This window comes from Oncorhynchus tshawytscha, linkage group LG03 (assembly GCF_018296145.1).
Source record: "Oncorhynchus tshawytscha isolate Ot180627B linkage group LG03, Otsh_v2.0, whole genome shotgun sequence".
Lineage (NCBI taxonomy): Eukaryota > Metazoa > Chordata > Actinopteri > Salmoniformes > Salmonidae > Oncorhynchus > Oncorhynchus tshawytscha.
This window is the reverse complement of record NC_056431.1, coordinates 8,880,343-8,893,681: the sequence shown is the minus strand read 5'-3', so window position 1 is coordinate 8,893,681 and position 13,339 is coordinate 8,880,343. Positions and strand designations below refer to the sequence as shown.

General features: G+C 40.6%; 1 protein-coding gene across 1 annotated transcript; it reads left to right on the top strand.

Moving 5' to 3' along the window:
• LOC112226815 (zinc finger protein 271-like) lies at positions 1-12,017 on the top strand. Its single transcript, XM_024391396.2, has 2 exons — positions 1-151; positions 8,553-12,017. Exon 2 carries the CDS (start codon positions 8,653-8,655, stop codon positions 10,768-10,770), a length of 2,118 nt encoding a protein of 705 aa, XP_024247164.1. The 5' UTR covers positions 1-151; positions 8,553-8,652; the 3' UTR covers positions 10,771-12,017.
• The last annotated feature ends 1,322 nt before the right edge of the window (positions 12,018-13,339 follow it).

Genomic DNA, 13,339 nt, shown 5'->3' with positions numbered 1-13,339 from the left:
CTTTCTCCTCCCCTGATTCTTATAATTACTATATAGAAAAAATGGTGCTAACTAGCGGGGAACTGGGTGGATACAACACGATTCACAATGTAACATAAGTGGAGCGATATAAAGAATGGGCAGAGAAAGTCTAACGGACTTTAGAAATGTGGTAAGTACATTCCAGAGTTCGATCCGATACAAGTTATACCTAACCTTGCTAGCTAGCTTTATGAACGGTCAGATAGGCCTCGCGCAATCTACGCTAGCTAAGGTAGTAGTCGCGGTGCCATCATTGCGCAAACAAAAGCGAAGAATTGAGCTAGCTATCTTGCTGCTGTCACTTGGTTGTCTCCTTACAAGCCAGATACAATGCATTTCACACACATGTTCGCATTTCGTTTAAATACATTGTTTTTTTTCTCTCTAACAACGTAGTTAGCTAAATAACTTTTGTAGAGTTGGAGGCGAGCAGCAGCCCGACATTTTGTTGGTATCAAGACAGCTGTCACGATGCTTTAACTCTGGCTCTACACATGCAGAGAATCGCTAACTGACTATGTGGCCATTGGCCAGACTGTCATAAGGGTATCTAGTGAACTTATTTCATATATACAAAAATATATCTGGGCATACAGGGTTGTGAAATGTATCTAGCTAGCTAGCTAGCTAACCCCGTTTAGATAAGAATACAGTTAATGTAGCTACGCAACTTATTCAAAATGGACACTTCTAGTGTATTTTTGAGTATGGATAGCTAGCTAGCTGATTTAGGTAGCTAAGTTGATTGATTTTAAAAATGATCAGCGTTTTCAACTGTTACTGACTTATTTTTCATAACTGTACAAACTACATAACTGTTCTCATGAACTGTAAAGTTAGCTATTTGGTAGAACCTGACCGATATGAGATGTTTGGATCTGCTTTTAGTTTGTAAACGTTCACGATAACCAATATATTTGCCAACATTTATATTATTATAGCTGGAATAAAAAAATCTGTATGGATTGTATTTAAAACAGCTCTACAAAGGTACCTCAGAAAGCTGATTTCATAATTTATTTTTAGGAAAGAACATTTAATGTAAGCACCACATAACATTTAGGAGCACCAGAAAACCAAAACTTTTATTGGGGGGGGTTATTCAAGGGAAAGGAGGATAAACTGCAGAGATTGCAGCAAAAAAATGTGTCTCTGAAGACTGAGCTGCATCATGCTAGCCAGTTGGCAAAACAATGAACTGGACAAGTTTTCTATGTTTTGTTATTTAGATATGTTTTCATTGATTGTAGGGCTGTAGACACTAAATTCTGGTAGTTGTCAATTGAAAGGAGAAACTTAAATGAGCATGGTTACGTGCACACACTACGATTATTGTGGATAGTCAGATTAACATAATAGTTTGTTCTAAACAATACATTTCTCAAATCCTGTTTACATGGACACATTAGAAATCAGGCTACCTGATGGAACTTAAATAAATGCAGAAATTGATAATAAAAAGAAACGTCCCAGCAGTGTGACAGTGTTCATTTTTGCAAAGCCTATTTGATTCGGCTCAAATACACAGCCGGAAAGCCGATTGTAAGCTGTTTACGTGTCCTAATAAATCGAAAGATTGCTCAGAAATCCAAGTGTTTTATTTGGTGCATGCTTACTTCGATTTTGACTGTATGCCGATTAAGATAAGCAGATACGTTTCGAGTTAGGTCAGGGGTTATGGGTAGGATTTAGCGTAGGGATGTCCCAAGGATACCAGGTGGCAATAATCCTCAGTGAACAGTGTCAAGTACTCTCTCACAGCTAGTTAGCTGGCTAGCACTCGTCATGGAAATGGGGGTGGTGAAACGTGAATATGAACCAGTCTCTGACAAGTGTCAGCCAATATATTAAAACTTAGCTACGACACGCTACTTTGTAACATGCTATATCATTTGTACCTATGAAAACATTTGAATGACAGAGCTTGAGGAATACCCTTCGCAAAGATGAAATACAGTGCATTCGGAAAGTATTCAGACCCCTTCCCTATTCCATATTTTGTTACGTTACAACTAGAGGTCGACCGATTACGATTTTTCAACGGCGATAACTATTATTGGAGGACCAAAAAAAGCCGATACCGATTAATTGGCAGATTTTGTTTTATTTATTTGTAATAATGACAATTACAACAATACTGAATGAACACTTAGTTTAACTTAATATAATGCATCAATAAAATCAATTTAGCCTCAAATAAATAATGAAACCTGTTCAATTTGGTTTAAGTAATGCAAAAACAAAGTGTTGGAGAAGAAAGTAAAAGTGCAATATGTGCCATGTAAGAAAGCTAACGTTTAAGTTCCTTGCTCAGAATATGAGAACATGAAAGATGGTGGTTCCTTTTAACATGAGTCTTCAATATTCCCAGGTAAGAAGTTTTAGGATGTAGTTATTATAGGACTATTTCTCTCTCTACGATTTGTATTTCACATACCTTTGACCATTGGATGTTCTTATAGGCACTTTAATATTGCCAGTGTAACAGTATAGCTTCCATCCATCTCCTCGCCGCTACCTGGGCTCGAACTAGGATCACATAGACAACAGCCACCCTCGAAGCAGCGTTACCCATGCAGAGCAAGGGGAACAACTACTCCAAGTCTGAGCGAGTGATGTTTGAAACGCTATTAGTGCGCACCCCGCTAACTAGCTAGCCATTTCACATCTGTTACACCAGCCTAATCTCGGGAGTTGAATGGCTTGAAGTCATAAATGGCGCAATGCTTAAAGCATTGCGAAGAGCTGCTGGCAAAACGCACAAAAGTGCTGTTTGAATGAATGCTTACGAGCCTGCTGGTGCCTACCATCGCTCAGTCAGATTGCTCTATCAAATCATAGACTTAATTATAACATAGTAACACACAGAAATACGAGCCTTAGGTCATTAATATGGTTGAATCCGGAAACTATCATTTCGAAAACAAAACGTTTATTATTTCAGTGAAATATGGAACCGTTCCGTATTTTATCTAACGGATGGCATCCCTAAGTCTAAATATTGCTGTTACATTGCACAACCCTCAATGTTATGTCATAATTACGTAAAATTCTGGCAAATTAGTTCGCAATGAGCCAGGCAGCCCAAACTGTTGCATATACCCTGAGTCTGTGTGCAATGAACGCAAGAGAAGTGACACAATTTCACCTGGTTAATATGGCCTGCTTTTAGCCAAATATGCAGGTTTAAAAATAAATATACTTCTGTGTATACTTCTGTGTATTGATTTTTAAAAAAGACATTGATGTTTATGGTTAGGTGCACGTTGGAGCAACGACAGTCCTTTTTCTCGAATACGCACTGCACCGATTTATATGCAACGCAGGACACGCTAGATACATTTGTAATATCATCAACCATGTGTAGTTATAACTAGTGATTTAAGATGTTTTTTTATAAGTTTAAGTTTAATGCTATCTAGCAACTTACCTTGGCTTCTTACTGCATTCGCATAACAGGCAGGCTCCCCGTGAGGCAGGTGGTTAGAGCGTTGGACTAGTTAACCTAACCGTAAGGTTGCAAGATTCAATCCCTGAGCTGACCAGGTAAAAATCTGTTGTTCTGCCCCTGAACAAGGCAGTTAACCCACCGTTCCTAGGCCATCATTGAAAATAAGAACGTGTTTTTAATTGACTTGCCTAGTTAAATAAAGTTGTAAAAAAAAAAATCTTCAAAATCGGCATCCAAAAATACCTGTTTCCGATTGTTATGAAAACTTGAAATTGGCCCTAATTAATCAGCCATTCCGATTAATCGGTCGACCTCTACTTTACAACCTTATTCTAAAATGGATAAAAACAAAATATAAATCTACACACAATACCCCATAATGACAAAGCGAAATCAGGTTTTTATAAATGTTTGCAAATTTATTTAAAAAAATCAAAACGGATACCTTACATAAGTATTCAGACCCTTTACTATGAGACTCAAAATTGAGCTCAAGTGCATCCTGTTTCCATTGATCATCCTTGATGTTTCTACAACTTGATTGGAGGTGGCCAAGAACCCGATGGTCACAGAGAGCTCCAGAGTTCCTCTTGGAGGTGGTTGTCCTTCTGGAAGGTTCTCTCATCTCTGCAGCACTCCACCAATCAGGCCTTCATGGTAGAGGGGCCAGACGGAAGCCACTCCTCAGTAAAAGGCACATGACAGCCCGCTTGGAGTTTGCATAAAGGCACCTAAAGGACTCTCAGACCATGAGAAACAAAATTCTCTGGTCAGATGAAACCAAGATTGAACTATTTGGCCTGAATGCCAAGCGTCACGACTGGAGGAAACCTGGCATCATCCCTATGGTGAAGCATGGTGGTGGTGGTGGCGGCAGCATGTTTTGGGGATGTTTTTCAGCAGCGGGTACTGGGAGACTAGTCAGGATTGAGACAAAAATCCCCAAATACCGGTGTGCCGCGCTTGAGGCATCATACCCAAGAAGACTCGAGGCTGTAATCGCTGCTAAAGCTGCTTCAACAAAGTACTGAGTAAAGGGTCTGAATACTTACATAAATGTGATATTTCAGTTTATTTTGAATACATTTGCCAACATTTCTAAACTTGTTTTTGCTTTGTATTTAGGGGGTATTGTGTGTAGATTGGGTGGGGACATTTTCGAATAAGGCTGTAACGTAACAAAATGTAGAAAAAGTCAAGGTCTGAATACTTTCCGAATGCACTGTATAACACACCAGTTTTCATGGGCTTCACTAAAGGTCTGTGAGGTTACCAGAGTTTAACGTTCTCAGAACGGCACTTGCTTTACATTCATTGTTTGTCACGATACCCAACACCCTTCCATGGCACTTCAAGTAACAGTATATGGCCGGTGTGCAGTTTTGGCACTTTACTGAGCTGGCAAGCTTCTATCTATTCAGCACTCACCGTAGATGCAGTAACAGTAGGTTCACAGTAGTTCACTCTCCTCTCTGACAGGTTTAGTTGCGTTGGGTGATATTGTCCAGTCTTGCTGTAATGCATTAAGGCAAGTTAAAAGTGTTTAAATAAAGACTAAAGGTATAAAAAAAATTGGGGCTAAAACGGTGCCTAAAAATACAGATTTGCGATTGTTATGAAATAAGCCTATGTAAAGAGCTCCCTCTTCAGGGTAAATAATTAAATGCAAAAATAAGTCAAATTCTATGAAGACCTAGGTGTTTTAACGGTTTATGCTTGCTTTGCTTAGGACCTTACACTGATTTAAGATAATCAGAGGAAAGTGTTTACATGATTAATGCAAAACTCTGAGTATTGCCATAATCAGTTTAAAATTAAGTTATTAGTAGTTCCGGGATGATACCAGTATCGCAATACTCATTAGTAACGTGGAAAGGAAACAAAAACAAAGCATATTTAATTTCTTTAGGAAATCAGCCCTAGTGTTGGAAACAAGCATGATTATGTTGTCATTGAGTCACATTTATTTATTTTCCAAGCTATAGCACACAATATTTCACATCAGGTTTTTAAAGGACCAAAGAGTTTGGTCTGCTTCGTGTCTTCATTTTTACCATGGAAAAAATATTGCAGTAGTGGTATCGTCACAGCCCTAATTATTAGTGTGCATGTAAACGTACTCCATGGTTCTCCTCACTTTTGTCAAGTGATTTTTATGAAATTTAGTTGGTTAGCTAATTTGGATATGTCTCAGACACAAATAGGCCTATGGGAAGCTGCATTTTCCTCAGAGTAGCTACTGTATATGCATTGGTAATCTGTCATTGCTAACATCTTCCATCTGTAAAAATATGATCTGCATTATTCCTAGAGCGGGTACTAAGATAAGATGATTGTACTTGTATGCAATAAAGCCCAGCAATTTTAACGTAGCCTAATGTCTGGAAACCGCATGTTGCTGTGCTCCACTCTAATAGTTTAGCTAGGCCATTTGTGGAACTTTAACAATCTAACAAATATATTTTTTTGTAAAAAAAAAACAGCCAGGCACCAAGCTGCTAGCTATGTAGTGTGTGAGATGGTCTATGAAGATTAGAGGTCGACCGATTATGATTTTTCAACGCCGATACTGATTATGGGAGGACCAAAAAAAGCTGATACCGATTATCAGCCGATTTTTATTTATTTATTTATTTGTAATAATGACAATTGCAATACTGAATGAACACTTATTTTAACTTAATATAATACATAAATAAAATCAATTTAATCAATTTAATCAATTTAAAATAAATAATGAAACATGTTCAATTTGGTTTAAATAATGCAAAAACAAAGTGTTGGAGAAGTAAAAGTGCAATATGTGCCATGTTAAAGCTAACATTTAAGTTCCTTGCTCAGAACATGAGAACATATGAAAGTTGGTGGTTCCTTTTAACATGAGACTTCAATATTCCAAGGTAAGAGGTTTTAGGTTGTAGTTAATATAGTATTTATAGGACTTTCTCTCTGTAGCATTTTGTATTTCATATACCTTTGACTATTGGATGTTCTTATAGGCACTATAGTATTTCCAGTGTAACAGTATAGCTTCCGTCCCTCTCCTCATCCCTACCTGGGCTCGAACCAGGAACACATCGACAACAGCCACCCTCGAAGCAGCGCTACCCATGCAGAGCAAGGGAAACAACCACTCCAAGTCCCAGAGCGAGTGACGTTTGAAACGCTATTCATGCCCACCCCGCTAACTAGCTAGCCATTTCACATCGGTTACACCAGCCATTAGGCTGATAGGCTTGAAGTCCTAAACAGCGCTGTGCTTGTGAAGAGCTGCTGGCAAAACGCACTAAAGTGCTGTTTGAATTAATGCTTACGAGCCTGCTGCTGCCTACCATCGCTCAGTCAGGCTGCTCTATCAAATCATAGACTTAATAATAACATAGTAACACTCAGAAATACGAGCCTTTGGTCATTAATATGGTTGAATCCGGAAACTATAATTTTGAAAACAAAACGTTTATTATTTCAGTGAAATATGGAACCGTTACGTATTTTATCTAACGGATGGCATCCCTAAGTCTAAATATTGCTGTTACATTGCGCAACCTTCAATGTTATGACATAATTACATAAAATTCTGGCAAATTAGTTCGCAATGAGCCAGGCAGCCCAAACTGTTGCATATACCCTGAGTCTGACATAATTTCACCTGGTTAATATGGCCTGCTTTTAGCCAAATATGCAGGTTTAAAAATAAATATACTTCTGTGTATTGATTTAAAAAAAGACATTGATGTTTATGGTTAGGTGCAAGTTGCAGCAACGACAGTCCTTTTTCTCGAATACGCACTGCACCGATTCTATGCAACGCAGGACACGCTAGATAAATTTGTAATATCATCAACCATGTGTAGTTATAACTAGTGAATATGATTTTATGTTTTTTTATAAGATAAGTTTAATGCTAGCTAGCAACTTACCTTGGCTTCTACTGCATTCGCGTAACAGGCAGTCTCCTTGTGGAGTGCAATGAGATGCAGGTGGTTATAGCGTTGGACCAGTAAACTGTAAGGTTGCAATATTAGATCCCCCAAGCTGATGAGGTGAAAATCTGTCGTTCTGCCCCTGAACAAGGCAGTAAACCCACTGTTCCTAGGCCGTCATTGAAAATAATGTGTTCTTAACTGACTTGCCTCGTTAAATAAAGACTAAAGGTATAAAAAAATTTGGGGCTAAAACGGTGCCCAAAAATACCTATTTCCGATTGTTATGAAAACTTGAAATCGGCCCTAATTAATCAGCCATTCCGATTAATCGGTCGACCTCTAATGGAAATATCTTGGGAAGTGAACGATAGAAGTGATGTGACATGCAGCCAAAATGGATGCGCACATTTGCCACACTCAAGGGACACGAATGTTGTCATGGACCTGCTGATTTTTATTTATTTTTTACTCTGTGTAAGCTGTACATGTCCCATATACCTCACTGTAAAGCCGCCTTGAAGGCGCTGTAAAGCACAAGTCTAAATGCTTAGAAGATTGACGGTGCGCGTACCATTCACTTCACTTTTGTCATGGGGAAACCCGTTGGATGGCGTTTTTTTTACTACAAAAAGTGGACTTTCATGTTTTGCATCAGACTGGGTTAAAAAGGAGCATCATTTTAATCATTAGCATGTCCATTTCCTACCAATCTCTGAAATGTGTTTGATAGTTACTGTCACATAAAACTTGATCACTCATCAACCCTTACTGGGTGTGGCGAAAGCTTCTCAAAATGGTTGACCTGAGGGTATTGGAAGCAAAGTAAGGTTTCGATCAAGGTAACTGTTTGACTGCTCTTTTTTTAGGCCGTTTTGATAATAGGAAGAGCTAGTATCTGGACAATACAGGCGTCAATTGTCTCCATCTAATTTGAATGAGACTGAATTAATTTGTTTCAAAAGGTGTCAGCCTTTTTAACAGAATTGAAAGCTGATATAGGAGAGGCTTTGCAGCTCAGGAGAGGCTTGGAAATTTGTAGCATCCAATCATTTGTGTTCCTACTCATGGTGTTGTAATAAAACTGTTATAGTTAGTCAGGACCAGCACCTACACCATATGTTTGGTAAAGTAGTAACTTATTTTTTCTCTTTCAGTTGTTGACCAGACAAAGGAAGAGTTCTACAAAACAAGGTGCTCATGAAGAATGGAACTAACCATGTTTAACATTTAACTTTGATCATTGAACACACCCTAATGGATTACGTAAGCTCTGCTGAACCAGATGTTGATGCCTTCATCTGCACAGAATGTGGGGATGGCTTCAGGCGCTACCTTGACTTGGTTAAACACATTACTGTTCATGAACGACTCAGGACTTATGAACGAACAGATTCATTTTCCCTTGACAGTTTGCCCAATGGGTTTCAAGTTCCCCGTGAGTATGCTCTCCATGAAAATGGAACTTTCATAGTGGTTGACAGATCTGGACCATCAAACAACCCTTCTGTCAAGCAGCCATCTTCAACTCCTTCACCTTATCAGAATTCAAAGACCATTGTACTTACAACTAAGCCAGCCAAAACTGATCTACGTGTTAACACAGTATCTCACTCCCAGTGCCGCAGTGTCTCTCCTCTAAAACAGTACCGATGCGAAACATGTGGAAAATCGTTTAACAACAAGCTGAGTTTACAACACCATCAACAGTATCGGAATTTAGAGCAAGGTTTTAAATGCACGTTGTGTTGCAAGATCTTCAGAGATAAAGAGAGGCTAAGGGAACATCTCCAAGAACATGCCCATGAAATATTTTACTGCTGTGATCAGTGTGGAAAACGCTTTCTGAAACAAGAGACCCTGTATGCTCATCAAAAAGAGCAGCATGGATCGCTGGGGTTCAAACAAATGGGGAAGTCAGACAATAGTCAAGAGAACATAATACAGAAAACATATCCCTGTAAGAAGTGTAATCTGTGTTTTTTCTGGCTCTCCGACATGCAGAGCCACTTACTCAGTCATTCCAAAGACAAACCATTATCTGTGAACTCTTCATCCAAAATCGAGCAACAGTCTCAGAAAGATGAGCGATCACATACCATAGAGTACAGCGACAGCACCCCGACTACCGATGAGACCAAACAGTACAGCAGCGGCACCCCTACTACCGATGTGACCAAACAGTACAGCAGCGGCACCCCTACTACCGATGTGACCAAACAGTACAGCAGCGGCACCCCTACTACCGATGTGACCAAACAGTACAGCAGTGACGCAACTGTCGATGTGAAGACCCACAATGGCAAATCGGATTCCAAAACACCATCCTCTTTCAGACCATACCGCTGTGGTTTGTGTGGAGATCGCTTCCAGCAGTTAACAGACTTGAAGGAGCATCATCTTACCCATCAAACACAGGAAGAAATTGACAAGTTAAATAAGGATTCAGAGTCACAAAGAGTTGTAAAAAAGTGGCAAAGGTATACTCGCATTGAGTGCATCGTAACAAAAGCACCTGCAAGGAAGGGAGGAAGGCCCCCACTTTATAAAAAAGGCTCTGGGACAAAATTGCATCCATGCAAGCACTGCCACCGTGTTTTCAGTCACTCAAGTAGTCTGTCTCGGCACAATAGATCCCACAAGGGGACTCTTCACACTTGTGTTCTCTGTGGGAAACATTTTCCACAACGCTGTGATGTCCGGAGGCATATAGCCATGTATCACAAACCTGAATTAGAGAAGAAACCAAGTCTTAAGTACTTGGCATTGCATTCTAAACCAGATGGTGGTTCCCAATTGAATTCTGATGTGTTGGAACAGAATGTGTCATCTAAAATAAAACCCAAAAAGTCTTTAGACCGTGTTGTTGCAGAATTGGACAGTGACAATGGTGAAGATCAACAAACCACATCTACTGGAGAAGTGTCCGCTGCTCCTAAGGTACGGAGGAACTACAAGTGTGACCAATGTGGGAAAAAGTTTGGACTGCTGTGTGTGTACCAACGGCATTTGCGGTACCACAAAAGGGAACCAGGTAGTGAAATGGTTAAGTGCCCTCACTGTCCAAGTCGCTTCCGGAGTTCTTCTGCTCTAAGACGCCATCTTGAGATTCACCCAAGTCAGTCAAGGGGGGAAATGGACATGGAAGGACGGGCATCTCCCACTGCTGACTCCAATCCAGACCTGGACTCTGACCAAGACAATGTAAAGGATTTAGTGGGTCATGGGGACATTGACGATGTCAAGGGTGGGAATGGTGAAAAAATTGGTCCAGCAGAGGTGCTGTACGAATGCACTGAGTGTACAGAGACTTTTTCCTCCCTGCAGAAGTTTCTGAAGCACCAGAGTTCTCATGGGTCCGATAACCTTGGCTAATGGAAACTATGCATGGTATTTATATCCGGAGGTCCGAACCCTAACTTGAGATCAATGCACATACCACATATTGTTGCACTGTTATGCAGACCTCAATTCATGATTTACGAAAGTCCGAGTTACGTGCACGTCTCAAGTTAGGATTCTTGCCTTGATGATGGAGCAGTTTAACAAGTGTTTAAAAATTATTTTTTTAACAATGACTTGAGGAACTACAACCAGTATGGTTCTTGGGGTGGGTGGGTCATTCATTCTGAACCAGAGTAGGATGACATTGATGTAGCACTGCATAGATCAAGATGGTGACTTAAGAACTGGGAATTACTGAGATTTTTTTATGTATTTTCTACAATCATGTGAATTTGAGGTTAGTTTTGTATCAATGTTTTAGATTGTTTTGGTTACTTCAGTTAAACCTTTGACAATACCCCTGGAAATGCCATGGGAATAATGCCTTAATATGCTCATTATTGAAGCTAGTAGTCGAGCACAATTTGCTAAAGACCCATGGACCCATGCAAACCGTTAAGATGGTCTGCGGTAACAATGACTGTCCATTTTGTAAAGTAATTAGAAATGTTTTTTTTTTTTTTTTTTTACATGTACATTTCCATTGGGATTTCACTTAAACTATTTAAGAGATTATTTATTTGCAATTGCCAAGCCTTTACATCCATGGTGTCTTTCTCAAGATCAGAAAACCTGTCAAGGTGAGATGTTCCCAAACTACCAGACCAGGAATGTTGGTATCATTTTGAAAGGCTTTCTCATGCATCGTCTTTTCACTATATTGTGGCCATGTCTCTCAATTCACAAACTGGTTCTGTTATCTAGATCCGTGGTTCCCAATGAGGGGTACTAAGACCTCTGGGAGTACTTAGCCTATCCACAGTGGGTACTTGAGAAGACTCATGAGACCATAGGCCTAGTGTAAAATGCACATGAGGGGGTACTTCAGGGGTTGTCTGGGCAGAGCAAAATTCAGTTGGTGGTACAGTAACCGAAAAAGATTGGGAACCACTGCCCTCTGATTTCTGCTGCCAGTCCTCCGGGTGGCCAAGGATCTGTTAATGCATGATCACGTTTTTCCTTAGGACACGACAAGGTCCAGTGAGGTCCAGCAAGCCACACGTAGCATTGTGATGTAAATTAGCCTTTTCAAATGGAACTGTTGCTTCCTTTACTGCCTTCCAAACAAATGCATTGGCCCTGATTTTATGCCATTAAAGTTGAAAACATTTATTTTTTCCTAGAAATCAAAGATTGACCTTTTTTAAATGACCCATCAGTCATGGTTTTCAACTAATGATGAATGTGATATGGTGGAAATGTCATTTTTGTGACTTTCCAACTCGTGGTAGGCTAGATATTTTTCTGCCAGTGCTTTGTTGCCTACACACTGGAATGTTCATCCTATTCAAGTTATAAGAGAAGCACCATGTCTAAGATTCATAGGATGATGGTTTATATCAATTATATACACTGCTCAAAAAAATAAAGGGAACACTAAAATAACACATCCTAGATCTGAATGAATGAAATATTCTTATTAAATACTTTTTTCTTTACATAGTTGAATGTGCTGACAACAAAAATCACACAATGATCAATGGAAATCAAATTTATCAACCCATGGAGGTCAGGATTTTGAGTCACACTCAAAATTAAAGAGGAAAACCACACTACAGGCTGATCCAACTTTGATGTAATGTCCTTAAAACAAGTCAAAATGAGGCTCAGTAGTGAGTGTGGCCTGTATGACCTCCCTACAACGCCTGGGCATGCTCCTAATGAGGTGGCGGATGGTCTCCTGAGGGATCTCCTCTCAGACCTGGACTAAAGCATCCGCCAACTCCTGGCAGTCTGTGGTGCAACGTGGTGTTGGTGGATGGAGCGAGACATGATGTCTCAGATGTGCTCAATTGGATTCAGGTCTGGGGAACAGGCGGGCCAGTCCATAGCATCAATACCTTCCTATTGCAGGAACTGCTGACACACTCCAGCCACATGAGGTCTAGCATTGTCTTGCATTAGGAGGAACCCAGGGCCAACCGCACCAGCATATGGTCTCACAAGGGGTCTGAGGATCTCATCTCAGTATCTAACGGCAGTCAGGCTACCTCTGGCGAGCACATGGAGGGCTGTGCGGCCCCCCAAAGAAATGCCAACCCACACCATGACTGACCCACCGCCAAACAGGTCATGCTGGAGGATGTTTTAGGCAGCAGAACATTCTCCACGGCGTCTCCAGACTGCCACGTCTGTCGCATGTGCTCAGTGTGAACCTGCTTTCATCTGTGAAGAGCACAGGGCGCCAGTGGCGAATTTGCCAATCTCTGGCAAATGCCAAACGTCCTGCACGGTGTTGGGCTGTAAAGCACAACCCCCACCTGTGGACGTCGGGCCCTCATACCACCCTCATGGAGTCTGTTTCTGACCGTTTGAGCAGACGCATGCACATTTGTGGCCTGCTGGAGGTCATTTTGCAGGGCTCTGGCAGTGCTCCTCCTTGCATAAAGGTGGAGGTAGCGGTCCTGCTGCTGGGTTGTTGCCCTCCTACGGCCTCCTC